Consider the following 14,201-nt stretch of genomic DNA (forward strand, 5'->3'; position numbering starts at 1 on the left):
CTGTTATATGACACTATTTAAAATACATTCTACCTTTATTATAGGCTAGCAAAGAACTATTCAATTGATGAAGGCAAATTTAGATCTATGACTTACATTATCGTGATGAGTCCTCTATTAATATTAAAGTTCTATCCATTACATTGGACATTTCCCTAAAGAGTTTTTAACATGTCCCTAGTGACTACCTTAATATATAAATCCTCATCATCGTGAGAAGCCAATACAGAATCCCTACTTGTAACTTTTACTATATGCCATCTTTTTTTTACTAAGAGAAAGTTTAGAATGGAGGTATGGCTCCAATGATAGAGCACCAACATGAGCAAGAAAAGAGAAAGTTGCCCTCTTCAGATTATCGTGTTACATGCATTCACACATCCTCTCCTTCAGCTCTTCCTTTTCCTTTTTGTTTGCTGACAGTAAAATTAGCAGCACCAAGAAGGCTGCTCTGTAGGCTTAGGAAACTTGGCTCAAGCTGTTAGTACAAGCAATAAATGCTCGCCAGCTTCTATTTGGTAGCTTGTAAAATGATGGATACCATAACTCAAATTCTTTGGTCAGTGGCCACAGTCTGCAAATGTCACATTGCATCAAAATCACTTCAGCAACCCTTGTCCAGAGATAGAGAGGGTGATGCAATGAGGGTGTCCGTGGGACACAGAGGTCAAGTCTCTGGGTGCTAATTCACCATGCAGTAAGAGCTATGCTGCCCCAGCATTGCCAATGTGACAATAATCTGGGACTTGCCAAATCCAAGAGGCTCCAGATTCAACACTTCAGAGAGGTGGGGATGGGGGAAGTATGTAACAGGCTAAGACTCGTTCATAGTTTTCTTTATTTATTTTGTTTTTATTTTTTATCATTCATAGTTTTCTTATTGGCACAGAATCTAGCCTCCAGTCTGTATCTCATTTCTTCTTCCTCCCCCTCTTCACACACGTATACACTTGTTATCACTAGAAAACTGGGGGAATGAATCATCGCAGCAACAATAGCAGCAACTAGTAACAAACAGACTTTCACTGGGAGCTTGCTGGGCTGAGGACTCAGCCAGTCACACTGAGAATGTGCTCAGATCTTCAGATAGGGTTGTTGAGAACCTGAGGCCATGGACAGAACAGAGGGCATATGGACTCTGTTCTTTTGAGGCAGCTACCCTCTGGCTCACAGCTTTAGTTCACTCTAAATTGGACCCAACCCTCGGCACCCTCCTCCAGTCCAACTCCCCTCACTTTGAGAAAGTAACAACTCCTTCACTCTTGAGAGGGCATGTATGTCCTCTGCTCAGGGTACCCCAAAACTTTTTCTTCCTGTCTGTAGCCCAAGAAAGGTATAGAGTAAAACGGCCCCAAATCTTTTAGATGGAGAGTAACTACTGCTAAGCAATGTGAGGGAGAAATTACCTGACAGATTTTTCATTCAAAACTTTATAAATTTTTAAATTTCACTCTTTCAAAATGAGCCATAAATGGGTCAAATGATATAGAATAGTAAAATGGATGTGATATGAATTCTTTATAATTATGGAAATGGTAGCTTCTTTATTGGTCATATGAGTCACATAACATGTAATTCCCTGTCTTGGGTTATTAATAATGGATACACAGTTATCAAATTGTTCTAATGAACACTTCTAAAATACTTTCTGTCACTGGAAGCAAATATTTTATTGTAGACAGATACGCTTGTAGGAGTGAACTAAAATGTCCCATTATTACTACTTTTAATTTAGTGTAAATACTGTCATAAAATTAACAAAGAACAATGAAGCCAACTACCAGAAGAAGATATACTTATATGTGAAATTATAACACAGAATCTCATTTTTACTCTCTCCAAAATAAACACTCTTTAATGATCTCTACACAGTTTGTTATATAAAGAAAATGAATTCTGGAAAATGAATTCACCAAAGACTCCCCGAGTGTCAGACAGAGAATGACAAGTTTGCCAACTTAGTAGAAAAATAAACTTTCTTGTTCAAAATGCAACGAACCAGTTTCCTCTGTTTCAAGGCACTCACTTGACCTTAGTAAACTCAGTGGGAAGAAATGAGGCAAGCCAGGACTGCCATGGCCAAATGAAGGGTGTGAAGCGTTTAGGAAAGAGGCCCAAGTTGAAAACTTTTAACACCATTTAGGGTCCAAACCATCTGGTATTGAAATTCTCAGGAGAGTGTTTTCTATCTGGTGTGAGCATAATGGCTGGAAACAGAAGCACCTCCAAACGCCAGAGAGAAACACCTGAGCCAGGTCTTTCACCTGCCATGGGAGAATGGGAATCTTGCAGGCTCTCACCATTGGCACTGTTTTGATGGATATATGGAGCAATATCTGGAATTTTGCCCTCAGCTGCCTCTAGGGAAGAGAGATTTAGAATTTGTTTGGTTTGGGCTTTTTCCCCCCTTCTTCCATCAAAGTCCCACATGAGCTACAAAAATATCACACAAGAACACCTGCTTGCAAAAACAAAGACCCACATGGCACCGCTCAGGCACTGTCTACTGATACCGCCTGGCTGGAACAGAGGCCTCTTCTGCATGTTTGCAGAGAAACTGAAGAATACCTGCACAACACAGTGTGTCCTGTCACCCTCTCACTGCAACTTACAACTCAGATTCTCACCAGCTAGGCAAATCACTTTTTCTCTACACAGGCCATTGCAGTCCGAGGGAGAAGGGTTCTATTTTCCCCAACACCCTATCTAGCTTATTGGAATAGCTCTTGTATTGTCTTCCCAGCAATACCACCCACTTCAGCTTTACAATGGTACCTTCTATGTTAATCTAATACCCATGATAGGTTCAGGATGAGGAATTTTATCTACACTGGACCAATTAAGAGTCCTTCGTTGTACTTAGACTCTTGAAAAAGAAAATATTTGTGAGGTAGCCAAAATTGAGGCTATGTCAACTCAGAAGGTATTGACAAATGGATACAGAATTTTTGAAAAAAAAAACTAAATAGTAGTAGAGGATAATACAGACAGAGAGAGCAGATATGAGAATTTCAAGAGAAAAATCTCAATAGTGATTTGAGTCCAGTCCCGTGTGTAAGACATCACAGGGTCCTTAATATAAATGGTTCATTTTGCTTGAACACATCCGATATTTCAGTAACATGTAATCACTGTGTCCTGAGTAATATCTAGTAAAGGAGAAGCCTCATACTGCAGCTGTACCAATAGGAAACTTCAATCATGAAGCATTTAAAGACCAGACTGCTTAACAGGCAGGGAGCTTCAACGTGTGATTTTTTTCTCCTCTTCTAGTTCACACTGCACTCTGCTTATTATGCATACTGTATTAGTATTCACCATGATTCTTGAGCACCTTCTCCTTGGATAATTTCATTTAGATAAGATCAGTTTAAGATACATATTGGGGATTAGGGAGTTAAAGTGGTAAATATAAATAAGCATATCAGCCAAAAGTATAGGAAAACATAGGAAGAGCTATTCTACTGCACTTGCTGCAGAGATTGGACAGTGAGGCATGTATGTGGGGGCGGAGTGGGGGGGGGAGGGGAGGCTGTCATTAGGAACCCATATCACTCTCCCAGTTGGATGGCTCCAAAGCATAGGTGGCTGGATGTTCCTATAAATGAGCCACGGAAGAAGGCTCACTAGTACTGCTGTAGATCATTCACATCTAGTTTACTGGAAAAAAGTTTTTATATATAAAAGTTCTCATAAGTTCTTATAAGCTCTTCCTAGATCTACAGTACCTGTTTGTGTATCTAAATATGTTCTAAAATCTCTACCAACTTCATTCGTTTTCTTTTTATTATAGATTCTCAAAGGGGAACTCTCTGATCTCTTAAATTCACTGGTTTAAAACCTGGTAAGTTTTAAAACCCAATATGGAATTAAATCCATTAGCTATTTAATAAGGATTACATTAACATTTATTTAGCTCATTTAACCTCAATTAGTACAGATCTTTCAGTCTGGATTTTATAGAATCAAATGATTGCCAGAAAATCTGCTATAATTAAATTTATGGCCAAAGTCACTGTAGGTTTAAAATTTATATTTCTAAGTGCACCTCCACAGATAATAGTAACAGTTTGCTTGAAGGTTTTTCTGGTATTTTGCTTCAAACTAATTGAGTTTTATTTATTGTGGAATTAACTGAGTTTAACCAGCAGAATCTCCTTGCTGGGGTTCCTGGCTATCCCAGGGAATTATCCTTTGAGAGTTCAACTAGTGTAAACAAACCTCCTCTGAAGGCCATAGTGACCCAAGTAGCAAGACACCTACCAGACCGAAGGTAACAAGAACTCATAGGTAGAGCAGAGAGACAAGTAATTATTACCAAAGCCAAAGAGCTACTAACAGTAACAGAAAGAATAATATCAAAGAACCAGTAATATTGATTGCAAGAATCATCAGAGACAGTCCAGCTTCTGCCCAGAGTCTAAGCAATGGCATGTCTTCTGGAGACCTTTACAAAAGTTCTTACCAATTAAGCTCAGAAGCACGAAAACCCTACTTAAAAAAATCAGCAAGGTGCTGGTGGCGCATACCTGTATTCATAGTTACTCAAGACGCTGAGATCTGAGGGTTGAGGTTCAAAGCCAGCCTGGGCAGGAAAATCAGTGGTACTCTATCTCCAACTAACTATCTAAAAAAGCCGTAAGTGGAAATGTGGCCGAAGTGATAGAGCTCTAGCCATGAGCAAAAGAGCTCAGAGACAGCACCCAGGCCCTGAGTTCAAGCCCCAGCACAGGCACAACAACAATAACAACAACAACAACAACAAAGTCAACTGAATAACTTTTTTGCATAGTCCAGTCAGTCCCCTTTCATCCCAATGAAAGAGCACACAGGAGGTCCACATTACTCATGATACTCATTCTGATTAGCTCCATATCTGCCTTTGGGCTCTAATTTAAGAGGGAAAGGAGTTGTCCCTGTAAGGATCTTCATAACACACATCAATTGTTTAAGCATCAAATCCCCTCTCCAGAAAATGGCTGGCCCAACTAGTGGGAAAGAATAGCGTATGGAGGACTGGGAATGTGGCTTCGTGGAAGAGTGCTCACCTAGCATGCATGAAGACCTGGGCTCCATGTCTCAGTACCACATACACAGAAAAAGCCAGAAGTAGCACTCTGGCTTAAATAGTAGAGTGCTAGCCCTGAGCAAGAGAAGCTCAGGGATACCCCCCAGGAGCTGAGTTCAAGCCCCAGGACTGGTAAAAAAAAAAAAAAAGAATCACCTATGGAATGGGCTAGGTCTTTCCTAAGCTAAACTATTACAGTCTTAAATGTAAGGCTCACCAAAAAGAGACCACCACATGGTTCAGGCAGAAAAGAATTTATTGGGGGAAGAACAAACTGCCGGCCGACATGAGATGGAGGTGTGCAGCGAGAGAAGAGAAAAAAATAGGGAGGAAGAAGGGAAAGAAGAGGGTGTGGAAGAAAGGAAGAGAAGAAAAAAAGAGGGAGAGGAAGAGAAGGAGGGGACTTGTGGTTGAGAGGGATTATATAGGGAAAGGCAGGGAATTGGACCACAGAGGACATGGAAATGATCTCAGAGCCCGGGGAATGGCTCACTGTCCAAAGGAAATGTGTTGGGAGCAGTTCAGAAAGTGACCTCAGCAGATGAGGAGGTGACCTCAGTCTGGGGTCCTTTGCTGACTCACAGTCAGATGAATGCTGGTTTCAGGCAGGTAATATACTCACAAAGAGGAAGGGGGAGTAAGCTATTGTCCTGGACAGGCCTAACATTAAATTTCCTTTTTCACTGAAGCAAACTAGTCTTATAAAATATATTCTACGTATTAAAGCAGAATCTTCCAAAACACACACAAAAAAAAACCAAAATGGTGTCTGTACCATTTAAGAAATTAACTTAAGATTTTAAATTATCCTGCTCATATTTGTAATGACAAGATGGCTACTTGCTTATTTTTAAAATATCAATCCCCTCTCTCCAACAAGAAGGAAAAAAAAGAAAAGTTTTTGGTTTCCATTTCCTATATTCATGTTTAACTAAACATCTGGTCTTTGTCCCTTAGGTACAAAATTCTGAGTTTTCTTGAGTTTTTGGCACAAGGTACCACCACCCCCTGCCAGGCTAGTAAAATCACACATTCTTCCTGTAAGAGAAAAAAAAAATCTGTCAATAAAATGAAACATTCAAAAACATACAAGCTCAAATTAGAAAGCTAAACTGTAAGAGTAATCTTGCACAATTGCTCTAAAAAATTTACATACTGTTAGAAAGATCTAATGTGGATACTGAAGGTTCATTGAGTATACTGCTCTAAAATATGTTCTTTCGCTATGGGAACCTTGCCATTTAATCAACCTTCTGAAATAAATCATGTGAATTAATTTTTATAAATATTTTATATTTACTCTTGTATAAATTGATTCTTTAAGTTACTCCAACTAGAACTGAATTTCAACAACTTTTATTTCTCAACAGCATGGAGGAATAATCTTTGTCTCACAGTCTCAGCACTTCCAGACCCTGGTGTCGTCATCTATCATAGTAAAAAGCAGAGAGGTCAATACAATCTTGCCATCAAAATATGACGGCTCATTATAACAAGCTGCTCATAAATCTAAGGCAAAGGCACTATAATACATTGTTAAATAATTTTATTCAATTTGCATATTTTATGTAGAGCAAAGTTAGAGATTTCATGCTTTTTGCCACAAACAGCACAGAAATGAATTATGTCCTAATACTAACACCCATCTCTGAAGAGGTCCTGAAATTAGTTAACAAATGGTTGCAAAATACTTAGTAAACATAAATTGCAAAGTAAGATTCCCATAAATTCTTTTGTGTAAATCAACAATTGGATTCCAGTTTGATGACAAGGAAGAAGCACTGTAAAAGCAAGCACTGTAAAAGGGTCAGAAGCCTGGAATTAAATGGCTAGGCTAAGAATGAGAAGAAAGGTTCTATAACCAGGTTCCTCTGGATATTAAAATTACCCACCCCTTCATAGACTTCACCATGGCTTCAGGAAGTAGACTATCCACATGTGGAACGAGCTGCCCCTTTGACACAAAGATTTCATTGATGTTTTTATTTATTTTTAATTTATTTATACCCAGGGCCTCACACATGCTAGGCAAGACCTCTACCAATGGGGTATACCTCCAGCACTAATGATTTAAATAGTTCATTGCAGCCTATGGTGGGGAGGGAAAGGACCTCGTATTTTAAGTATTTTGCTAGAAGCAAATGTCCTAAATCCTAATTCAAGTCCCCTGTTTCCACACTAAGGGAAATGATTTCTCACTCCTGCCTCCTGCCTTTCAGAGCAGCTAATGGCCACAGAAAGGTAATAAGCAATCAGAGAACCCTTTTCTTTCCCAACATCTGGCTGGTGGGAGACCCCATGGCAGTGTCAGGAAGCCCTTCCTGGGGCTGTGCAGTCTCTTTTTCATACATTTCCTGGTATTTGGACACTGGTAGGGCCTATCAACATGGCATGATCCATTGAAACACATTGAACATGTCAAGCTATAGGATCAACTGTAAGAGAATAAACCTAAAGCCATTATGGACTGTAATTGTTGAAAACTAGAAACAATACAATTGCTCATTCACTATAGAATGGGATAATAGGAGTGAATAGTGAATATCACAAAGATAAGAGGATAGGTGGTAACCAAGCCTGTGGATTTACTGCATCTCAACTGCAAATCTACCCTTCGATACATGCTTTGAGAATGTGAAGTTGAGCCCAGTGACCATTTCTCCTTTGCTGCTGGTACATTTGTAGACTTTGTCACAGAAGGCCCTGGATCGGGTACTACACTAGCAGGCTTCCCCTGGTTCAGGTGTGAGTCCTTGCTTCTACCTGGCTACTAGTGGTACATGTAGGGGTTTTAGTTCTGTGGTTCAGTGGAAGAATTCGAGGAGTCTCACTCACTCAAAGATACCCCAGAAGTTTCCTGACAAACTTTTAATCCGCACCCAAGAAGGTTTCTCCTCCTTGTGACTGTGGACAAACTCTGGCCTGAGCAATCCAGCAAATCTGAAAACCTTCTATGGGAACCGAAATCCAGCCTGTTCATTCCCTACTTTGATATTCATCCTCATCCCTAGTGTATTCTTTTTTCACCCATTTTAAGTTCATCTTCTGTTATAACTATTTATAGCAATTTGAAAAATAAGTGATTATATATGGTTTCTGGGACCTGAAAATATATTGGACCCTGACTGATGCAGTACTGTTCACCGAAGTGGGAAACAGGAGGAAAGCCAGGTACCATTTTGGACACCGTGAACTTGAGATGTTCATGGGACACCCAAGAAGCACCAAGAAGAGTGTGTTTGTGGAACTTATGGTCAGAAGTGTCCAAGCTGGAGAGAGATTTAGTTACAAGTGTTGGGACTTTTGAAATCTTAGCCAATAAAGTATGTACTTGAATATTCTTTTAAATTGTGTGTGCTCATGTATCTCATCAAGAAGTCTAAAACCAATTAACCCATTTATGCATGTGTAGTAGCACATTGCAACAGAGTTTTTGTTTTATCTCATTTTACTTTATTTATTTATTCATTTATTTTCAGTACTAGAGATTGAACCTAAGGCCTCACATGCTAAACAAGAGTCTCCTCTACTGCTTGATCTATGCATGCACCACCATGCCTGGCTTCCCAAAGATATGTGTTGATTTCCTACTGTGCACATTAGGTAATATCATTTTACACTGATAAATGTTTTCAAAGCCAAATGGAAACATACTCCAAACTTGGAAGAGAGGCAAGCATTAGTCACACAGGCTACTCAGGATATTGACTGAAATCAGAAAAATCGGATAACAGATGTCAATCTGTTACCAGATGTTCCAATACCCTGAGTAGCAGCACTAAAACTGGTGAACTGCCTAAGTCCCATGCTACTTGAAAAAGATAACTAGATCAAAACAAAGCTTGAATGAGATCAAGGCTGGTGCTTTTAGCTTTTTCCAGAGTATAAACTTGGTCAACAAAACTTGCCCCTCACTTCACCCATTTCTCAAAAGTTTGGATCTACTGACCACAAAACAAAAGGAACTTCCATCAGCAGTTTGCAAAAGTACAATTTGGAAGAGAAGTATATTAAATCCTCAGGGAAATTAAACCCAAATAATCCAATAACAGCATGACAAAATTAACACTAGACTATGAATTGAATTAATTGCCTCCTACTGTGAGGATCCTTGGCTACTCTAGAATAAAACAAATGGAGCCAATGAAGCCAATTGCCTTAAGAGAAATCATAGGCCAGTGTGATGTGAAGGCATTGGGAGAGGGTTGCTTTTCAACGCTCTGGCTTATTCTAGAGATCTTCAAAATAGATAAAGGTCCTCATTTTTACCATCCCGTAATTCAAAGTCTACACAGAAAGTTAGTGAAAGCTTAGTGTTGGCCACATTCTTGATGACACAAAAGCCATTCTATGTTTAGGAGTTGCTGTGGTGTTAGAAATCCACATCAGTTCTTTTCCTCCAGGGCTAAGGGACCATTGAGACTAAAAGATAATGGCTTCTCTGGATCCCAGTCAGGGACAGATAAGGCAGGTCTTTAAGAATACCAGTCCGCTGCTCCGAAAGAGATTCAGTGTGGCATTTTAGTACGAGTATGTATGCATTTATTTCTGTAAATTCTCTTTTAATGCTATGATGTCAGGATGCCTGCGGCCAAGTGAGATTACCTAAATAATATGGGTCCTGGGACCAACAAAATTAGCATATGTGTGATTTACCTAGGCTTTGCTAGCGTGCTTAAGAACTTTAGAGAAGGAGGTAGGATGTAACATCTTAATAAAAATAAAATCTGGTGATTTCTACAAATTTTCCAAATAAGACCCATAAGGCAAAAAACAAAAGGCCAGGACAGCCTCCAACTTCTCCTGAGATAGCAGGTTTGTCAAAATGCCTACTGAATATTTGCTCTTCTGCTGATCATTCTTGTTGCAGCTGACATTTACTCTTGAAGCTTTTTAATAACCAAACAACATTTTACAAAAAAATTAATTCATGCCATTTATTGAGGTATTGCATGACTTAAAATTCTTTTACATTCTTAATTTTGTGTGACATTTTGAAAATACTATGCCTAACTCTTATGTTTGAATTTTAAAAATAATACAGCTAGCATGTATTGAATCCTTTTTTTTCTGCCCTCAAACAACTGACGCAAACACCACAAACAAAATACATCTTATTTGAACTCAAAGAAAGCATCCTGTTTGTTTGGAATCTTAATTGACTGTTGCTTCAATCCTACCTAATTAAAGGAGCTTTCATAATGAGGAAATTACTTTCAAAGTTAATGAATCTGCAACACAAACATTGCTGCCCCCCCAATGAATTACACACGTTCGTTACATGCATACTTTAGATACAACTCTAATTAATATTAGTATTTAAAACGTGTGGAAATTATTTCATTATTACAGAAAATTTGCTTTTGTTTTTGTAGACTATAAAAGCACCATGATTTCCCGTCTGTAGACACTGGGCTACACATATTAACTTAATATTGGATTTGGACAAAATGGAAATTATTTCATCAAAACGATTCATTTTACTGATTTTAGCCACTTCAAGCTTGTTAACATCCAACATCTTTTGTGCAAATGAATTAAGGATTTCCCATCATTACAGCAAAGAAAATTATGACAAATATTCCGAGGTATGTTTTTAAATCTATCTAATTTGCCATATATATGATATGAAATGTTTACCTTATATCTAATGCTTTTGTAGAGAACAAGGAATAAGTGTGCTTATTTGGTAAAACTTCAGAATGCTGTAACAGTATATTGATACAACTGTATTATTTAGAACAGCCTGCTTCTCTAATGCCAAGTTTAATGTGATATTTACCAAGCACACGGTACAATTATATATTTTCAGTTGACTCAAAAGTATTTCTAATAAGTAGTGGTGCTAATAATAAGATCTGGGCATATTTTCAGTAATCCATTTGAATAGTATTAAGCTACAAATTTTAAAATGCTTTCATATTTTCTATTTAGCCATTACAAGCTGTTAAACAGGTTACTTAAGATTTAACACAAACTTATTTCTAGATGTTGGACTTGCAATTTATTGTTTGTTTTTCTTTCTTTGGGTTTTTCTATTTTTTTCAACTGCTGAAGTTAATACATATTTCACTTAGGTTACAATTAGAAAACACTCAAAAAACTTTTTTTTGGATAAACTCAAATGGTTAAAACTAAATCTAAGCAGCCACTGTATTTTAAATGGATCCACACAATTTGTGTGTTTGCAGTACAGTAACCCATAAAGCTATTGCTTTACTAAAAAGCATAGTTTATATTCTAATTAAAATAATTGGTCTTTTGATACTTGTTTTTAAGATGCAATTCTGAGTATGAAGGTGTAAAGAAATTCAGTGAGACTTCTTACAATCACACTCTAAAATCTGGCTAGCATATGTTTCCATCTACCACTTGTCCCTTCTCTAAGGTTTTGCTAAAGTCAAAATAAAAATATACTTTTATAGTTTCTACAAAAATGTAGAAGTTATTTCATAAATAATACGCATCAAAAAACTGAGAGTAACAAGTAAGATAAACTTTTGCCTCATTTCAATACTTCATTATGTTCCTGGTGCTTGAACATATTGCTGTATTCACTATATGTATTTTATTAATATTTTATAGCTGTCTTACAATAGCCAAGGGACAGGGAAACTAGATTGCTTTAAGAAGCTTAATACAAATTATTTATTAAAAAATTCTGCACATAAGAACACAAACTTTGTTTATAGCTTTAACAATCCTGTAGATTAAAGTCTAGATTTAAGTTAATTTGGTGCTTAAATCTATGGCTTATAACAATAATAAACTACTTTAATTGTCATTTCTAACTATAGCCTAGTGGAACCCCAAATGGGAGAAAGGAAAGGAGTATCAATTTTCAAGAACTGAAAGATTGGGGACCAAAAAATGTAATTAAGACGAATACACCCGCTGCCAATAAAATGCCACATTCAGCAGCCAACTTGCCATTGAGATTTGGGAGGACCATGAAAGAAACAAGGAGCCCTGGGGAGACTGCCAGCCTGCCTCTGAGATTTGGAAGAAATATGGAGGCAAGCATCTTGAGATGTGTTCCTAACCTTCCTCAAAGGTTCGGGAGAATGACAACAGCCAAAAGTGTCACCAAGACACTGAGTGATTTGCTTCCAAGGTCCATGCGTTCAATGCCTCCCAGTGAGTTACTTTACTCTATGACCTGCCAGCACCAAAAACTTCAGAATTCTGGCCAAAAGCTACCAAGGTAAATACCTGAAAACCAGTCAAAGTGCTCAGGTAATTGCACAGAGCCGGTCCAGAAACGTATAAGAGGATGACTTCTTTTCAAAATGAGTATCTAACAAAGGCAATGACACAAACAAGTTAATGCCCATAAAGTAAGAAGTATAGAAGGCCAGGTGTAATAAATGTAACTATAGAAACATAAGGCTAACATGGTTCCCCTAAGACACAGATGGTATAAATCCCACTACTCTATAAGCCACACACTGAGTCCATGCAATGACAAGATTAGAAAATTAAACCTAGGACATATTATCTGACCACTTAACTCACTAACCTAAAGTTCCACATGAGCATTATCCTCAAGTCCAAAGAATAGCATTTCAACAACACAGAGCTCATTGTTAAAATGTTTTTCTTCCCCAACTGTCAATCAAATTGTCTTCTTTTTTCTGGATATCATTTAATGAATAACTCCTGATGTAATCATTCTTTAACAGGTAAGTATTTATTATCTACTACATATAAATTGGGGTATAAGTTACTACACAAGATTAAAGTTTTACTATTGGGGCTGGGAAGGTGGCTCAGTGGTAGAGCGCTTGCCTTGCATGCATGAGGCCCTGGGTTCAATTCCTCAACACCACATAAGCAAAAAAGAAAAGAGCTGGAAGTGGTGCTGTGGCTCAAGTGGTAGAGTGCTCGCCTTGAGCTGAAGAGCTGAGGGACAGCGCCCAGGCCCAGAGTTTAGGCCCACGACCAGACCCAAAAAATAAAATAAAATAAAGTTTTACTATCATTTTCTAGTAGAGAATATATGTTAAGAAAAACATTTTTTATATAAAGCAGAATGTAACACTTTAGTTAAAGCCTGAAGATAATAAGGTACAAGCCTGCATCACTTTATCAGAGAGAACTCAGAATGCTCGTGTTTTTCCCCCATGATTCTTATCCGCATATGACTTATTATATGTTCCAGTCTATATAATTTCCTTTCTATAAACCCCATAATTTTTGTGCACTGCCATTTTCCTATACTGCCATTTTCCTGGTGCCTACATCCATGTCTGCCATATAGCAAGCCCACAGTCGTTAATAGAATGAATGATAAAAGAGTGTCACCAAGAAGGGCCTGCAGCAGGCTTTGGGGAGCATGGGGGGAGGCTGCAGGGAGAAAAGGTCCAGAGCATTTGAAGAGCTAGAAAATCAGCTCTACTTCGAACATTCAGAGACTGGCAGAAGAGGAATGATTTCCAAGCAAAAAGGAAAAGAGTGGCAAAGACACTACAGCCAACTGAGCCATGAAGAGCTGAGGTTTCTATTCCACAAGGCTCTATTCCACAAGGAAGGGACAGAACATGAGGTAGAGAAAGAGCAGATTGCAGACACGCAGGAGCCAGACAAGGACTTGAGGCTATGAGGACAGCAATGATTGCCATTTTTGTTGAGGGCTTAGGAGTAGAACTAGGCAACTAATCAAGTGTTGAGAGTGGGGTGGTAGTGTGGGAGAAAGATGAGTTGACACTAAGTTTTGAGCCTGTTTGCTTATCAAAAATTTAACTTCCGTGAATTGTAGCATTCATTTCAGGTGAAGAAGAATTAGGCAATTAGGACTGTAGAACTTCCTTTTAGATGCTTTTGAATCCTTGTTGCTTCTATGATCAGAACACTCTGAACTGCTTACATTTCAGGAGACTGATATTCAAGGAAATAGAGGATGCAAAAGGGAAAGAAGAGAAATAAGAAGTGTGGATCCATTCCTAAAGATGCTATGAAGCTGTGAGCTGTAATCTACAAATAGTTTTATGGTGAAGACAGCAGGAAGAGGGGCCACGCTTTTTGAATGGGTTATGTCACTGAGGGCAATTCATCCTGATCAGTGTAGCTTATCTTAAAAGTCTTAAATAATTTAAATAATATTTATAATGTAAAGTTGAAATCATTGTCTAAA

At 38.2% G+C, this 14,201-nt stretch overlaps 1 protein-coding gene across 1 annotated transcript; it reads left to right on the top strand.

The window, feature by feature from the left end:
• Positions 1-10,518: 10,518 nt before the first annotated feature.
• Positions 10,519-13,993, top strand: Npvf (neuropeptide VF precursor). Its single transcript, XM_013024430.1, has 3 exons — positions 10,519-10,656; positions 11,866-12,272; positions 13,942-13,993. Exons 1-3 carry the CDS (start codon positions 10,519-10,521, stop codon positions 13,991-13,993), a joined length of 597 nt encoding a protein of 198 aa, XP_012879884.1.
• Positions 13,994-14,201: the final 208 nt, after the last annotated feature.

Source organism: Dipodomys ordii, unplaced genomic scaffold (assembly GCF_000151885.1).
Source record: "Dipodomys ordii isolate 6190 unplaced genomic scaffold, Dord_2.0 Scaffold76, whole genome shotgun sequence".
In the NCBI taxonomy this organism is placed as follows: Eukaryota; Metazoa; Chordata; class Mammalia; order Rodentia; family Heteromyidae; genus Dipodomys; species Dipodomys ordii.

Coding starts and splice junctions, on each gene's coding strand:
- Npvf (XM_013024430.1), top strand. CDS start 10,519: ATGGAAATTATTTCATCAAAACGATTCATTTTACTGATTTTAGCCACT. Junction 10,657..11,865: donor ATTATGACAAATATTCCGAG/GTATGTTTTTAA, acceptor TTCTAACTATAG/CCTAGTGGAACCCCAAATGG. Junction 12,273..13,941: donor TCTGGCCAAAAGCTACCAAG/GTAAATACCTGA, acceptor CTTACATTTCAG/GAGACTGATATTCAAGGAAA.